At 38.2% G+C, this 16,382-nt stretch overlaps 1 protein-coding gene across 2 annotated transcripts in view; it reads right to left on the bottom strand.

Annotated features, from left to right (window-relative positions):
• The window catches only part of USO1 (USO1 vesicle transport factor), a 78,992-nt gene that overhangs the window by 34,015 nt on the left and 28,595 nt on the right, over window positions 1–16,382 (bottom strand). For both annotated transcript variants that reach the window (XM_080670672.1, XM_080670671.1), the window contains exons 5-8: window positions 13,504–13,604; window positions 10,801–10,903; window positions 10,588–10,643; window positions 8,331–8,451 (exon numbers count right to left, since the gene is read on the bottom strand). In XM_080670672.1, the coding sequence (XP_080526798.1) occupies window positions 8,331–8,451; window positions 10,588–10,643; window positions 10,801–10,903; window positions 13,504–13,604 (381 nt within the window). The remainder of the gene's footprint in view (window positions 1–8,330; window positions 8,452–10,587; window positions 10,644–10,800; window positions 10,904–13,503; window positions 13,605–16,382) is intronic.

Consider the following 16,382-nt stretch of genomic DNA (forward strand, 5'->3'; position numbering starts at 1 on the left):
ACTGTGTGTACAGCCTTGTTGTAATTAAGTCTTGATTGTTGTTGGTATAACTGGGAGGAATTGACCTCCAGGCCAGTTGGCTGTAAGGATCAGCTGTGGCTATGCTGGGAGAAGTTTGGTGCTGGAGACAGCCTTATAGGATTAGACTTGCCAAATTGCAATAGCCTCTGTGCTCAGCTTGAATGGGGTGGAGTCTCAGGGCAGAGCAGAGAGTCTTGGCTTCCTGTCAGCCTTGCCCTTGTGCGCACGCGCGCACCTTCAGTCCTCTGACTTCCCCGGCTCCCGAGTCTCCGCCCGAGAATCTAGACTCCTCCCACAAGAGCGTGGGTCCCCAGGGGCTCGCCTGGAACTGGGTTTCAGTGCAATCAGAACTGGGGCTCAGTGCAGTCAGGAGCCTCTGACTCCCTTCCACTAGGGAAAGCCTGTGGCAACCTCTGCAGCCTTTGTGCACACTAGCACGCGCGCGCTTTCAGATTTCCTCCTTCCCCGGCTCCCGAGTCTCTGCCCGAGAGTCCAGATTCCCCCCACAAGAGCGTGGGTCCCCAGGGGCTCGCCTGGAACTGGGGTTCAGTGCAGTCAGAACTGGGGTTCAGTGCGGTCGGGGGCTTCCTTCCCCCTTCCACCAGAGAAAGTCAGCCAGGCTCTCAGCTGCCCTTCCTCTCTGCGCGCACAAAGACCCTTTGCCGTACCTCCAATTCTCTGTGAGCTTTTCTCTTTCCTTCTAGTTGTAGAATTTTCACTCGGCCAGCTTTCAAGTGGTTTGGATGGTGTCCGTTCTGTCTTTTAGTTGTAGTTTTGAAATTGTTGTGCGAGGCAGCAGTTTAGGTGCTTACCTATGCCGCCATCTTGGTTTCTCCCTGTGGCTTTTTATTTAAATTCTTAGTTGTAGGACTTCCATTCAGCTAGGTTTCAGGTGGTTCTGAATAATGGTTGTTTTGATGTGGTTGTTGGAGGAGGAGGCGAGTACTGCATTTAACTACACCATCATCTTGACCAGAAGTCTCTTTTCATTTTCTTAAACAGAATGTTCTGCTGAGAAAATTTCAATTTTAATGAAGACCAACTTATCATTTTTCTCTTACATGGATTATGCTTTTGGTATTGTACCTAAAAATAAATTTCTTTTGTTCACAAATATATCATGCTATTTGCACTGATTATTAATTAACTATTATGTAAACTGCCAAAATATGACAACAGAGCTATTTTTATGAAAACTATGTTTGCATTTGGCAAAACTCAATAAAAGCAAATCATTAAAAAATGACTGTTGTTATGCAGGGGTAATACAAGTCTAGAATAAGGAAAGTGATTGTAAAAACCCATACAGATCCTGCACTCCATTTTAATGAAAACAAAATGCAAATCCTACATAATGTATTATAGGTGTGACGTATGCAAGGAAGATGGTGAAAAACTCCAATCAGCAGACCTATATTCAAAGAAAAAGTTCTGGCTCTAACTCAAAAGGTTAGTATAGAAATTATATTTAAAAATGTATTATATTTAACTTAAAATGTTGAAGTTGCACATTTCAAATACTTTTAAAGAATATCAAATTTAATCAGTCCTGATCTCTCCAGAATGAAGGCTTCCTTACCTCATGTTGCTGAACCATGTGACTGATCCTCACACCTCATGAGGAGGAACCACTATATCTGTCTCTTATGTAGGACCATAAATCTCCATTAAATAAGATCTGCCATTAGGACCATCTGAAGGCTCTGGAGAAAACAGAATATCAAAGCCCTCACTATAACTGGCAGGCCTTCCTTTCAGTGCGCAAAATGAATTCTAGGTCTGAGAGCCAGTACCAGTTACAAGGAGCTATTGGAACTTGTCTTAGCAACCCATAAGACTAGGTAATTCCACCTTGCCTTAAAATCCCGCTTTCCTCAGAAAATATGCACCTCTGGTCATGTATGCTCTTTCATTTTCTCATCTTAGAATGCTTTGGGCTTCCTCTCCCCATTTAATCTCTTTTCAAACTCTTACATGATGCTACCTCAAAGTCCAAAATATTGGTTAATAAACCTATTACACGCTCAATTACTTCATGAAATGCTTCTTTTCTTTAATGAAACTGCATTATCCTGGAATGTTCTCAAAGTGAAGGCAATTCATGTTCATTCCCATGTTCCTTAGAGTCAGGATATGGAATCTATGATCCTCTTAGCCCAGTGTATTTTCCAGAGATCATAGTTTCTCTACCTTGACAAAAAAATCTGTTCCCTTGAGGCTCAGGCCATCTGGCTGTACCATCTCTTATAATTATGTAACAAATTCATGGTCACTACTCTTGGTTCACTGAAAGCATCACGGGCCTCTCACTCAAAGTCTTTTTTCTTCAAGTTTGCTGTCACTCTTGACTTCAAGTTCAATGACAACTGATCTAATACCTAGACCTCAGTTCCTTGGTGTCATCTTAAGAGATAATTCTCTATTACTAAAACCTCCTATCTTCCTAGCTCAAAAATTCTCAATATATCTGTCCTATGGCTTCCCTGAGATGTTCAACCCATTAACAAGTCTTTCTCCCTTTTTAGAAACCTCCTGTCTTTACTTCCTTCCCTATATAAATGAGATTATATGGATCTTCATTTCTTCCAGTTTATAGATAATATGCTAAACTCTCTTGTCTTTTCATAGCACCTTCTTAGAAAAGGCACAATACTATGAAAAATCACCTGCCTAGTTTTTTTTTCCTACATCTTCACCTAGGTAAGCTGAGTATTTGGGGTGATGACGAGGGGGCAATCTACTCTTCTGTGAAATCAACAATATTAATGAGGCCTTTATTCCTATCTTGAAATTTCCTAATTAAAATATTCAACTAAATCTCCTATTCTCCAAAAGATAATTTTTTAATTTTCTTAATTATTAACTATGTCCTCTTCTTTCACTCTTTGAATATGACTCTTCCTTCAATTCAACTCCCCTTCTTCTCCTATCTTAAGTCAATTCTTTCCTCTACCCTGGATGCCATTTCTTTCTCCTTTTTCAGGTATTATGCACCACTAATTGATCATCCTCTCTCTCCTGTATCTCCCCCATCTCCCCTTGCTTATGTGATTGGAGTCTCTCCCATTTTAAAAGAAAAAGCCCTCACAGATTAAAGGAGAAGAATAATCTGATAATTTCCATATATGTAGAAAAAATCATTTACTAAAATTCAAGATTCATTGATAAAAACACTTAGTAAAAATCAAACTTAATGGTAAAGGCATCAACATTTTCATTAAGGTCAGCAACATTTAACACTGTAAAGATTCTAATTAAATAAGATGAAAAGAAAAGTGGTATAAGAATTGAAAAGGGGAAAAAAAAAGATTACTCTTATTTGTAGAAAATGTGATTATCTACACAAAAAGCCTATTAGAACTAAGTGGATATAAGATCAATATACAAAAATCAAGTAGTAACCACCAATTTGAGGATGTAATAGAAATATTCTGTTCATATGGTAACAAAAACTATAAGATCCCTAAGAATGAATCTACTAAAAAAGGTATAAGACTCTTTTGCTCAAAATTGCAAAACATGACCGAAAGACATAAAACCTGAATAAATTAAGAGATATATATACCAGGGTTAATGGGTGGAAAAGTCAATGCAGTAAACATGGCTATTCTCCTTAATCTGTAAAGTCAATATATTTCTAAGAAAAATTCTAACAGGGATTTTCATAGAACTTGACTAGTAAACAAGTTGCATTCAAATGAAAGGACAAAAAAGAAAAGGCACGTTAATACAATTTTGAAAAGAGCCAAGACAGGAGATTTTTCCTCTATTCTAAAAGGTAGGAAAGCTTTAGTAATTAAGCGTGTTATTTTGGTATAGAGTTAGACAAACAGACTATTGGAACAGAACATAGAACTCACAAACAGACTTTCATACATATGAAAATTTAATTACAAACTTCATACCATTGTACAAGTGCAAAACCCATATTAATTAAATGTAAAAGACAAAATTTTAAAGTCTTTAGTAGAAGAAAATGATGGAAAATCTCTTTACGACCTTGAGTTAGAGATAGATGTCATACACAAGACACAAAAAAATAAACTACAAAATAGTGATTACATTAAAATTTTAAATTTTAATAGAAATGCTATAAACAGACTAGAAGATGTATAATGAACAAAGGATTAGTATCCAGAATACATAAAGCATTTCCAATAACCAACTGGAAAGAAAAAATGGTCTTACACTAAATGAGCAAGTAGGTAATTCAGAGGGGTAAAAGACAAACAAACAATGAAAAACAGATGGTAAATATATCCATAAAATTATGCTTAATCTCACAAGTTTAAAGAAATGAAATAAAACCTCAAGATGTACCATCTCACATTCATCAAATATGCAAACAAGAATAGACAAGGATGTGAAAAAACAGAAACTTGGAAACACTGCTGATAGATAGATAGATAAAACTACTTAAAAAGCCATTTGGCAAAATCTGATTAAAGATGATGCCCTAGCTAGTGTTCTCAGTGGTTAGAGTGGTAGCCCCACACCAAAGGATAATGGGTTCGATTCCAGGTCAAGGGCAAATACCTGGATTGCAGGTTTGATCCCCGGTTCCAGTTGAGGCACCTGCGGGAGGCAACCAATCGATGTGTCTCTCTAACACCAATGTTTCTCTCTCTCTTTCTTTTTCTCCTTCCTTCATTCTCTCCCTCTATTTCTAAAAATCAATGGAAAAAATATTCTTGAGGCTTAAAAAAGATAAAAAAAAGTATAATTCTATTTGTAGGTATATAACGTAGAGAAACTTCATACACAAATAGATACATGAAGACTTCACAACAGTTTATATTAGCAAAAACCAGATACAACCTAACTGTCAGTTCAATTAAAAAAATAATAGATCACAGTACATACTACAGAATGATATATAGCACTTAAAACTTATAGAGTAACATGTATCAATATAAATAAATCTCAAAAAAATGTTGAATAAAATAAGATGTAAAATTATATTCAGCAGAATACTTATCTATATGCTATACATTACAAAATAATACTATATATTGTTTAGCTATATAATACTATATAATGCAAAATAATACTATGTATTGTTTATGACTATACTAGAGGCCCAGTGCATGGATTCATGCACCAGTGGGGTCCCTCGACCTGGCCTGCAGGGATTAGGCCAAAACCAGCTTTCCAACATCCCACTGGTGCATGATCGGGGCTGGGGAGCGACCACGGGAGAGCTCCAGGGCATGTCCAGCCTGTCTCGCCCAGTCCTGATTGAGGCCGTCTCACTCAGTCCTGATTGGGGCTGATCGGGGCCGGGGCGGGGGGGGGGAACCACGGGAGAGCTCCAGGGCATGTCCAGCCTGTCTCACTCAGTCCTGATTGGGGCTGATCGGGGCTGGGGGGGTGGGGGGGTGGGCGGGGACCATGGGAGAGGTCCAGGGCGTGTCCGGTCCGTCTCGCCCAGTCCCGATCAGCCGAACCCCAGCAGCAAGCTAACTTATTGGTCGGAGCATCGGACCCCTGGTGGTCAGTGCACATCATAGCGACTGGTCAAATGAACGGTTGAACACTTAGCATATTAGGCTTTTATATATATACTAGAGGCCTGGTGCACGAAATTCATGCACAGGGGGGTGTGTTCCTTAGCCCAGCCTGCACCCTCTCCAATATGGGACCCCTCGAGGGATGTCCGACTGCCCATTTAGGCCTGATCCTACCTGGATCCTACCTGGATCGGGCCTAAACGGGCAGTCGGACATCCCTCTCACAATCCAGGACTGCTGGCTCCCAACTGCTCGCCTGCCTGCCTTCCTGATTGCCCCTAACCACTTCTGCTGCCAGCCTGATCACCCCCTAACCACTCCCCTGTCAGCCCGATTGATGCCTAACTGCTCCCCTGCCAGCCTGATTGCCCCTAACTGCCCTCCCCTGCAGGCCTGGTCACCCCCAACTGCCCTCCCCTGCAGGCCAGGTCCCCTCCCCAACTGCTCTCCCCTGCAGGCCTGTTTCCCCCCGCCAACTGCCCTTCCCTGCAGGCCCGGTTGCCCCCAACTTTCCTCCTCTGCAGACCTGGTCCCCCATAACTGCCCTCCCCTGCAGGTTTGATCACCCCCAAGTGCCCTCCCTTGCAGGCCTGGTCCCTCCCAACTGCCCTTCCCTGCTGGCCATCTTGTGGCAGCCATCTTGTGTCCACATGGGGGCAAGATCTTTGACCACATAGGGGCAGCCATTTTGTGTGTTGGAGTGATGGTCAATTTGCATATTACTCTTTTATTAGATAGGATAGAGGCCTGGTACATGGGTAGGGGCCGGCTGGTTTGCCCTGAAGGGTGTCCTGGATTAGGGTGGGGGTTCCCTTGGGGCTTCGGGCGGCCTGGGCAATTGGCCTGTGGTGGTTTGCAGGCCAGCCACGCCCCCTGGCGACCCAAGTGGAGGCCCTGGTATCTGGGATTTATTTATCTTCTATAATTGAAACTTTGTAGCCTTGCGTGGAGCCAAGCCTCCTGCTTGCTCTGTGGCTGCAGCCATTTTTGTTGGGATTTATTTATCTTCTGTAATTGAAACTTTGTAGCCTTGAGCAGAAGCCAAGGCAGGCCAGGGTTGCAGAAGCTTGGCTTCCTCCATCGCCGGGGGCAACTCAAGCTTCCTGCTCTCTCCAGCTCCGTGGCTGCTGCCATTTTTGTTGGGATTTAGTTATCATTTTTTTCTTAGGAGCAATGAAGAGTTGACAGTTTAACAGGCTAAAGCTGAAGAGAAAATAGATATCTGGAGAGGTAAATAAGTATAAAGTACTTTTGGGCTGGGAATATTATTTCTCAATCTTAAAAAATCTAAAACTTTCATTTAGATGGTCTCATGGGGCAGAGGAAAAATAAATCAAAGTCAGGAGCATACACAAGGTGGAAAGGAAAACTAATAGAAAACTCTCCACCTAGTAAGCTGAGAATTCAAAGGGCTTTATCTTCAGGGTGAGAGTGACCAGAAGTTAACTAGTCCTCACAGATCTTGCAGCCTCAGTTTGCATTGCCTGAGTGTTGTAGGAAATCTCAAGTCTTGAATTTGGATTAATGTGATCCCCCAAGGCATGGCAGAAACTAACATATGCTTTTTCTGAAAGAAATTTCCTTCATCCTAGGCTTTAAATTCCTATATATAATTCTGTTAAGTACAACAACCCATAGTGAAAGATAACCATGTACTCAGAAAACATTGTACCATGGGCAAGAATGAGCAGAGCAAAAGTACCAGACCCATTAAGACTGAAAATATTGGGATTATCAGACAGATTATGAAATAATTGTTTCTTATGTTCAAAGAAATAAAAGATAGTTGAAAATAACTGCAGAGAAAAAGAAATTATATTTAAAAAAATCATACACATTTACCAAAGAACCAACAGAACTTCCAGAAAAGAAACATTAACACGTTAAGCACCCTGTCAGTCACTGGTGACTGACACTATACTTTCTGTCCGGAAGACAAAACAGGCTGGACGCTTAACGTGCTAAAAACTCAATGGACTGTCCTTGCCTGGTGGCTCAGTTGGTTGGAGCATCATCCTGTACACCAAAAAGTTGTGGGTTCGATTCCCAGTCAGGGCACATACCTAGGTTGCAATTCGATGCCCAGTCGGTATGTGAACATGAAGCAACCAATGGTCTCTCACATTGATGTCTTTTTCTCTCTCTCTCTCAAACCAATTTGAAAATAAACAAAACATATCCTTGGGTTAGGATAAAAAAAACCCTCATAAAAACTCAATGGATGATATTAACTAAACTTACTGTGGTAATCATTTCACAATATATGTAAATCAAATCATTATGCTATACATGTTAAACTTATACAGTGCTGTATGTCAACTCTATCTCAATATAACTGGAAAAAACCCTCAATGAACACATTTATTAGCAAATTAAATATAGGTGAAGAGAGAATTGTTGAAATAGAAAACAAATCAGTAGAAAAAATCCAGAATAAAGGCTGGAAAGACATAAAGTTGAACAACACAGAAGAAAAAGTAAGACAATAGATGAGAGTTAAATGACAGATGACAGAGAATTGAATCTGAGTTTAAAAAGAGGAGAAAATGTGGCAGAGTGGTATTTAAAGAGATATAGCAGAGATTTTTCCAGAAATTATGATAGACACCAACCTAGATTCCAGATGCCTAACACATATCGAACAGAATAAATAAAAAGAAATCTATACACAACATACCATAGTGAAAAAAAGAATATAAAGTGAGAGTCCTCATTTCTCCCTTCAATTGTATTCTCCAGAAGTTAACAATTTAGTGAGCACAAAAGGAATCACTTCAAATAAATCTTTTCATACTGTACCTCCATCACTGTTGCCCTCCTCTGTAATAATGTCCAGTAGTCTCTCAAAAGCATTTTCGAAAGCAACAATTTTCTGAATTGCGCCATTACTTCTTGTTAGTGCTTGTAGTAGTAAGACACCCTTATGGAGAAGAAAAAGAATGTTTAGTGGAGTACAAGTTTTATAAGACATTTTAAAATTACTCTCAAAACCCATAGAATTTTAGAAGTGATAGGAATTTCACAAGTCCAATCCCTTTAATTCATAGATAAGGAAAAAAAGGAAAGAGCCTAGACTTAAATCCATGTCTACCAATTCCTAATTCAGTTCTCTTTCCACTGTAAATATAAACATACAATAATTCTTGCATATTCATCAATCACTATACAACTTTCATTGTAGTGTTAAGAGTTTAGCATTATATCTATCTCAGGAATGCCTCTGCACATGCTTCACAATAGTAATTACATTAAATTGTGAATTCAATTAATACACTGAGTGGCCAGATTATTATGATCTCTGAATGCATAATAATCTGGCCACTCAGTGTATATCCTATATAATAAAAGGCTAATATGCAAATTGTCCCCTCGACCATGAGTTCGACCAGCAGGCAGGCCGGCCAACCGCCCTTGTCCCCTCTCCCTGGCCAGGCTGGCCGGACCCCACCCATGCACAAATTCATCCACCAATTATATTATATTACACACACACACACATACACACACACACACACACACACACACACACACACACACACACACACAGAGTGGCCAGATTATTATGTGTTCAGAGATCATAATAATCTGGCCACTCAGTGTATAAATCAACAAATATCACATTCTAGCAGAGAAAATTCAGATATTGTTATGATTCCCCCAAATTTCCAAAACTCAATTCTGACATATCCAGATTGAGACAATTCACAGAAGTTTTGCTTCTGACTTTTAGCTTTTCTCAGCTCCTATTATGTTGGATTTTATTTACATACTAGAGGCCCTGAAATTCAGGCATGAAATTCGTGCAAGGGGCTTGGCCCTCGCAGCCCTGGCTGCCTCGGCCCTGCCCCGGCTTCGTCCAGAAGGTCATCCAGAGGGTTGTTCTGCTGTTTGGTCTAATTAGCATATTAGCTCTTTATTATATAGGATTCTGCAACCTCTTATCATTCCAGAAAAACTCACTGTTACCCATTTCTGCTTCATTCACTATAAAACAAAGGAATAGTAAATGTACCAAAAAGGCAAATTAGCTCTTCGCTATTAGTACTAGGCAGATAAGTATTCACATAAGACAAAAAAATGCCCATGGCCTTATTGAGCTTGTTCTTTGAATTTTCCTGTCAAGTCCCAACATTAAGATGAGAAAGGCAAAAGTGATTATTTTTGTTTATTTTACTATTATTTTTTAAAGTGATTATTTTAGATGTGAAATTTTCCTACTTAATGCTGCCAATTTGAGTTTAACTGCTAACAAACGGAGGAAGGAATACAGTAGAAAGCATACTAAGGCTCTGAGTTTGATAAAGCGGGTTTTAAAAACTGGTTGTCCTGGTTTCTAGTTGTGCAACTTTAAGCAAATTACATAAATTCTGAGTATTAGTACATTTATGTGTAAAACAAGGGTAATATCTTTGTTACTTTTATATGCGACTTTTAATTTCTTAATACATGTGTTTCTTTTCCCTGTTAAGAAATATATTGCTCTAATCAAACACATCCACTAAAATGCTATTAAGAATGAAAGTATACTCACTGTATACTCACTGTATTTGAAAGTAAGTGGGCACCAATTCCTTACTTTAAAAACTGGCAACTAAAAGGTTGATTTTATTTATCTGGTCTTTCATGTATAAAATGTATTTCAGAATAAATAAAGTAGACTAGTTGATGAAGTAAAGTTCTTTGTGTAAGATCACAGCTTAATAAATGTAAAATAATAAAATTATAAAAATCATCATTTTGAAATTCTCAACAAAATAAGCTATTTAAGCAATAATCATTAATGGATAATCAGTTGCAATGGATGAATTTTAGGTAAGGTTGATAGCTGTATAATAGAGTGATCTGGCTGTAACCACCAGAATCAAAACCACTGATCACTAAAAGTGAGACAGCCAGATATTACACATTTCTCGATGTATTGTAAAATTAAGAACACTGATCAGCTAGGAAATATCCTAGCAAAAAGCAGAACTGGAACCTAATCAAATATTTAATTTGCAAAGCAAGAAAAAATAAAGCTGCATATTCTTAGGCTTGTTTTTCAAATTTAACTTACATCATTACGTATAACTTCCCTGGAATCTGCTAGTAAGTCCATCAGTCTTGAAACACCTAGAACACACAACCATGTGAAAAATACTGGCAGGTCAAAAATACAAATAGTGATTCAAATTATAAACAATTTATTAACACATCATTTCAGCCGTCCCTCTTTAGGAATGATCCAGACTTTTAAATCAAAATGATATAAGGAAGATGAGTCACTTACCCATGGGACTAACTAAAATAATTTGCTGCACCTGAGGCCCTAGGTGTTTCAAAAGAGAAGTAAGAAGCTTCACACTGGGCCATCGGACATGGAAATCAAAGTCCTGGAATATAAGAATGTAAAATGTTTACATTTAAAACACACACACTTTTTTTTTTTCAACTTAATAGTGGTGCCAAAAAACACAAACAAAATTTTTTCAAACTTTAATTTAAGAAATAAAAAAACAATAAAAAATAGAGTTGAGGAGAAACCAAGATAGCAGCATAGGTAAGCACCTAAACTGCTGCCTCGCACAACAATTTCAAAACTACAACTAAAAGACAGAACGGACAACATCCAGAACCACAGGAAAGCTGGCTGAGTGGAAATTCTACAACTAGAAGGAAAGAGAAAAGCTCACGGAGAATCAGAGGAACGGCAAAGGGCTGAGGTATGGAGACACGTGCATGGAGAGGACGGGCGGCTGAGTGCCTGGCTTTCTCTGGCGGGAGGGGGAAGGAAGCCCCTGACTGCACTGAACCCCAGTTCTGGGTGAAACCCCATGGACCCAGGCTCATACAGGGGGAGTCTGGATGTAAGGTAGAGAGAAAGGCACACGGAGACTCGGGGGAGCCATGGCAGGCAGGGGTCTCGAGGCACACATGCGAGCCAGTGCTCGCAGAGAAGACTGAATGCGGAGGTTGCCGCAAAACTTTCCCAAGCGGAAGGGAGTCGGAAGCTCCTGACTGCACTGAACTCCAGTTCCGACTGCACTGAAACCCAGTTCCGGGCGAGCCCCTGGGGATCCACGCTCTTACGGGGGGAATCTGGAAACTCAGGGGAGCCGCGTAAGACAGAGGTCTGGATGCACGCGCGCATGGGCAGGGCTGACAGGAAACCAAGACTGTCTGCTCCGCCCTAAGACTCTGCCCCATCCAAGATGAGCACAGAGGCTTTTGCAATTTTGCAAATCTGATCCTATAAGGCTGTCTCCAGCACCAAACTTCTCCAAGCATAGACACAGCTGATCCTCACAGCCAACTGGCCTGGAGGTCAATTCCTCCCAGTTATACCAACAACAATCAAGACTTAACTACAACAAGGCTGTACACACAGTCCACAAAGGGGTGCACCAAGAGTGTCCACCTCAGGTTAACTGGGGAGGCCGACCCACTGGGCCATATAGGAAACCTAGCACACAAATCTACCCTACCAACTCAGGGAAGCAGCAAAAATGCGGCGTCAAAGAAACAGATCACAAATGAAAGAAATGGAGGAAAACAAATGACTGGATATAGAATTCAAAACCACGGTTATAAGGTTTTTCAAGAATATCCTAGAAAAGGCCGATAAATTTAGCGAGACCATCGAAGATATGAAAAAAGACCAACTAGAAATTAAACATACACTGATTGAAATAAAAAATATTATACAGAGACCCAACAGCAGACTAGAGAAACGCAAGAATCAAGTCAAAGATTTGAAATACAAAGAAGCAAAAAACAGTCAACCGGAAAAGCAAAAAGAAAAAAGAATCTAAAAATATGAAGATAGTGTAAGAAGTCTCTGGGACAACTTCAAGCGTACCAACATCAGAATTATGGGGGTGCCAGAAGAAGAGAGAGAGCAAGATACTGAAAACCTATCTGAAGAAATAATGACCGAAAACTTCCCCCACCTGGTGAAAGAAATAGACTTACAAGTCCAGGAAGCGCACAGAACCCCAAACAAAAGGAATCCAAAGAGGACCACACCAAGACACATTATAATTAAAATGCCAAGAGCAAAAGACAAAGAGAGAATATTAAAAGCAGCAAGAGAAAAACAGTTAATTACCTACAAGGGAGCACCCATACGACTGTCAGCTGATTTCTCAACAGAAACTATGCAGGCCAGACGGGAGTGGCAAGAAATATTCAAAGTGATGAATAGCAAGAACCTACAACCAAGATTACTCTACCCAGCAAAGCTATCATTCAGAATTCAAGGTCAGATAAAGAGCTTCACAGATAAGAAAAAGCTAAAGGAGTTCATCACCACCAAACCAGTATTATATGAAATGCTAAAAGGTATTCTTTAAGAAGAGGAAGAAGAAAAAAGTAAAGATAAAAATTATGAACAACAAATACATATCTATCAACAAGTGAACCTAAAAATCAAGTGAATTAAAAATCTGAGGAACAGAATAATCTGGTGAATATAATACAATCAGGGGTATAGAAAGGGAGTGGACTGATAATTCTCAGGGGGAAAGGGGTATGAGGGGTGCAGGAAGAGACTGGACAAAAATCTTACACCTATGGATGAGGACAGTGGGGGGGAGGTAAGGGCAGAGGGTGGGGTGGGAACCGGGTGGAGGGGAGCTATGGGGTGAAAAAGGAGAAACAATTGTAATAATCTGAACAATAAAGATTTATTAAATTAAAAAAAAATAAGAGTTGATATGAATTGCTCAAACTTATTCACTGTTACTGACTAGATAAAACAGTGTTTTGTAAAACTGGAAATAAGCTGAGCATTTTAACAGATTATATAGTTCTTAAAATATGCACGTGAATCTCTTGCAATGATACAGCAAATCTCACTATTTTAAAGATATATATATATATATATATATATATATATATATATATATATATATATATTTATATGATGCTTTACCCAAAAGGGTAAAAAAAGAAGCTTATTAAGATGACAAAAATGACAAGGTTCTTTATTTACCTCCAACAAAGATAATAGGAGAGTAACGTTTTCTTGCTGCTTAATAAAAATTTCTGTAAACTGGCTTCCCAAATCTTCACTCTGTCTTGTGGAATTTTCTTCTGTAATATTAAAAGATAAAGCACTTCAATATGATGCAGTGTTATGTTAAAGTATTTTTTTTTTGAAGGAGCTAAGCAGAAATGATAAATTCCTTGGTACAATTATGCTGAAAAACATATCCTTAAATTAATTTTCAATGTCATTTAAATAAATATTTTTCTTTTTTCTTATTAGTAAATTTATTGGGGTAATATTGGTTAATAAAATTATATAAACTTCAGGTGTGCAACTTTATAATACATCTGTATATTGTGTGCTCACCACCTGAAGTCAGTCTCCTTCCATCACCATGTATTTACCACCTTTACCCTATTTGTCCGCCCTCTGCTTTCCTTCTGGTAACCACCATTCAGTTGTCTGTATCTATGAGTATGTTTTTTAATTTGTTTTGTTTATTGCTTTTTGCTTTCTATACCATTTCTGAATGAAATTGTATGGTTCTTGTCCTTTTCCATCTGACTTATTATACTTAGCATAATACTCTTAAGATTCATCCACATTGCTGCAAATTGTACTGTTTCAATTTTTTCTTCTTTAAATATTTAAATATGATAAACAAAAGATATTTCTTGAGGACATTTTTAGGTTAAACTTCTAATTAGGGTACAAGGAAACTTATTGGGGTGATGGAAACATTCTATTTCTAATGTGATTATGGTTACACTACTGTTGTAAACATTTGCCCAAACACACAGGTCTATAAAACCCCCAAAAGTAAATTATACTGTATGTAAATTATGCCTCAAAACCTCCTCCCTTGAAAACATTATTGAATATATAGTCCTTACTGACTCTGAGTGTTACTGTGTTAAATAATTTAATTATAAAATTAACCAGTTACTTCAGATTCCTCCGTTATCTTTTTTAAAAAAGTTAGCAAAGTTTCATATTTGTCCTTAAAACTTTAGTCTTTAGATTAAACTATTTGTTGTTTCAATGTACGTTGTCAAAAATATAAAGGATTACTAATAACTAGTGAAGCACCAACTGCCAAAGCAAACCATCATTTAAAATTTGCCTATACTATTAACACAGTTTAGAGATGGCAAATATACTGTTCCCCATTCCCTAACCCACACCAGACACAGCCAATTGATCACAGCATCTGCAGCACATTAGAATCCTTGTGCACATGTTGTTCCAGGCAGTGACTATAAACCAATGAAGCTGGCAATCAAGATCAAACCTATTTATTATCCCTCAAACAGTTCTTTTTCAAATGTGTGATTTTAATAATAAAATATTTCAGAAATAGAAAAAAATCCAGCACATGATAAGAAAAACGAAGCAATCCAACAGTGAGAGTGATAATCACATCTAATTTTTGTAGAGGAAAGAGAAACAATAAAAACCACAAGTAGAAAGAAAATGTTTTCCAATACTGACTATGTAACCAAATATGTTGGGTTTACCCTTCAAAAACTCTAAGAAATATCCCTCTTACCTCTTGTATCTGTAAAAGAATTCAGTTTCTGAATCTTAAAACTATATTATTTAAAACAAAATATACTTTAGTTTTAAAAGACTTACTGGCAGTTGTGCTAAGCATAGGATGTCAGGGAACAAGGGGAAAAGGGAGACAGAATAGGAAGCAAAAATGAAGATTAAAAGGGCTTAAAACTTAGTGGTCATAATTTTATGAAAATGGAACAGCATTTGCTAACATATTGCATAGAGGGGTATGAGAAGCAAAAAGGAAAAGGAAATAAAAACAGAAAGGGTGATTCCAAGGTTTTGGTTTGAGGAGTTGGAAGGATGGAGCTGCCAGTTACTGAGATGGTAAACCAGTGGGAGAAGCAATTTGAGAGTATAGAAAGAATATGAAGTTTAATTCTGGCATTAAGTTTGAGACACCTTATAAAAATCTGAGAGGAGATATTAAGTGAGCAGTTGGATAAATACAAGCATAAATGAGAGAAGTTTGGGTTCTATATATTCATTAAAATGGTAAATATAAATGATATTTAAAGTTACAGGACTGGATGATAATGGGAATCTATGAAAAACTTACAGCTAACATCACTCCTTAGTGGTGAAAGACTGAGTGTTTTCCACTTAAGAACAGGAAAGAGCAAGAATATCCAGTTTCACTACTTCCAGTCAACAATGTATTGGAATCTTAGTGTCATAGGCAAGAAAAAGAAATAAAAGGCATACAGATTGAAAAGGAAGAAGTAAAACTCTATAGATGACACGTTTGCCTATGTATAAAATCTTATGGAACCTATAAAAAAGCTATTCAAACTAGCAAATGAGTTTAGCAAAGTTGTGGGGAATGAAAGGTCAATATACAAAATTAATTGCATTTCTATATACTGGCAATGAACAATTAGAGACGGAAATTTAAAAAACAATACCACTTGAAACAGCACCAAAAAGTATTAAAGACTTAGGGATATATTTGATAAAAGATGTATAAGACCTATACTTTGAAAACTCCAAAATGCTGCTGAGAAATATTGAAGACCCAAATAAACATGTACTAGTATACTGTGCTTTTGTATTAGAAGGTGCAATTTTGTTAAGATGTTAGTTTTCCCTAATTCAACCTACAGATTCACCAGAATCCCAAAGTCAGTTTTTAAAACAGAAATTGACCAATTGATTCTAAAATTGATGTGGCACTGCAAAGAACCTAAAAGGGCCAAAGCGATTTTGAAAACACTCACAAAGGAATGAAAAAGCTGGAGGACTTAAGTACATGATTTCAAGATTTATTATAAAACTACAATAATCAAGAGAGTGTCACATAGACAAAAGGACAGAAATACAAACAG

Source organism: Plecotus auritus (genome assembly GCF_963455305.1).
Source record: "Plecotus auritus genome assembly, chromosome: 1".
Lineage (NCBI taxonomy): Eukaryota > Metazoa > Chordata > Mammalia > Chiroptera > Vespertilionidae > Plecotus > Plecotus auritus.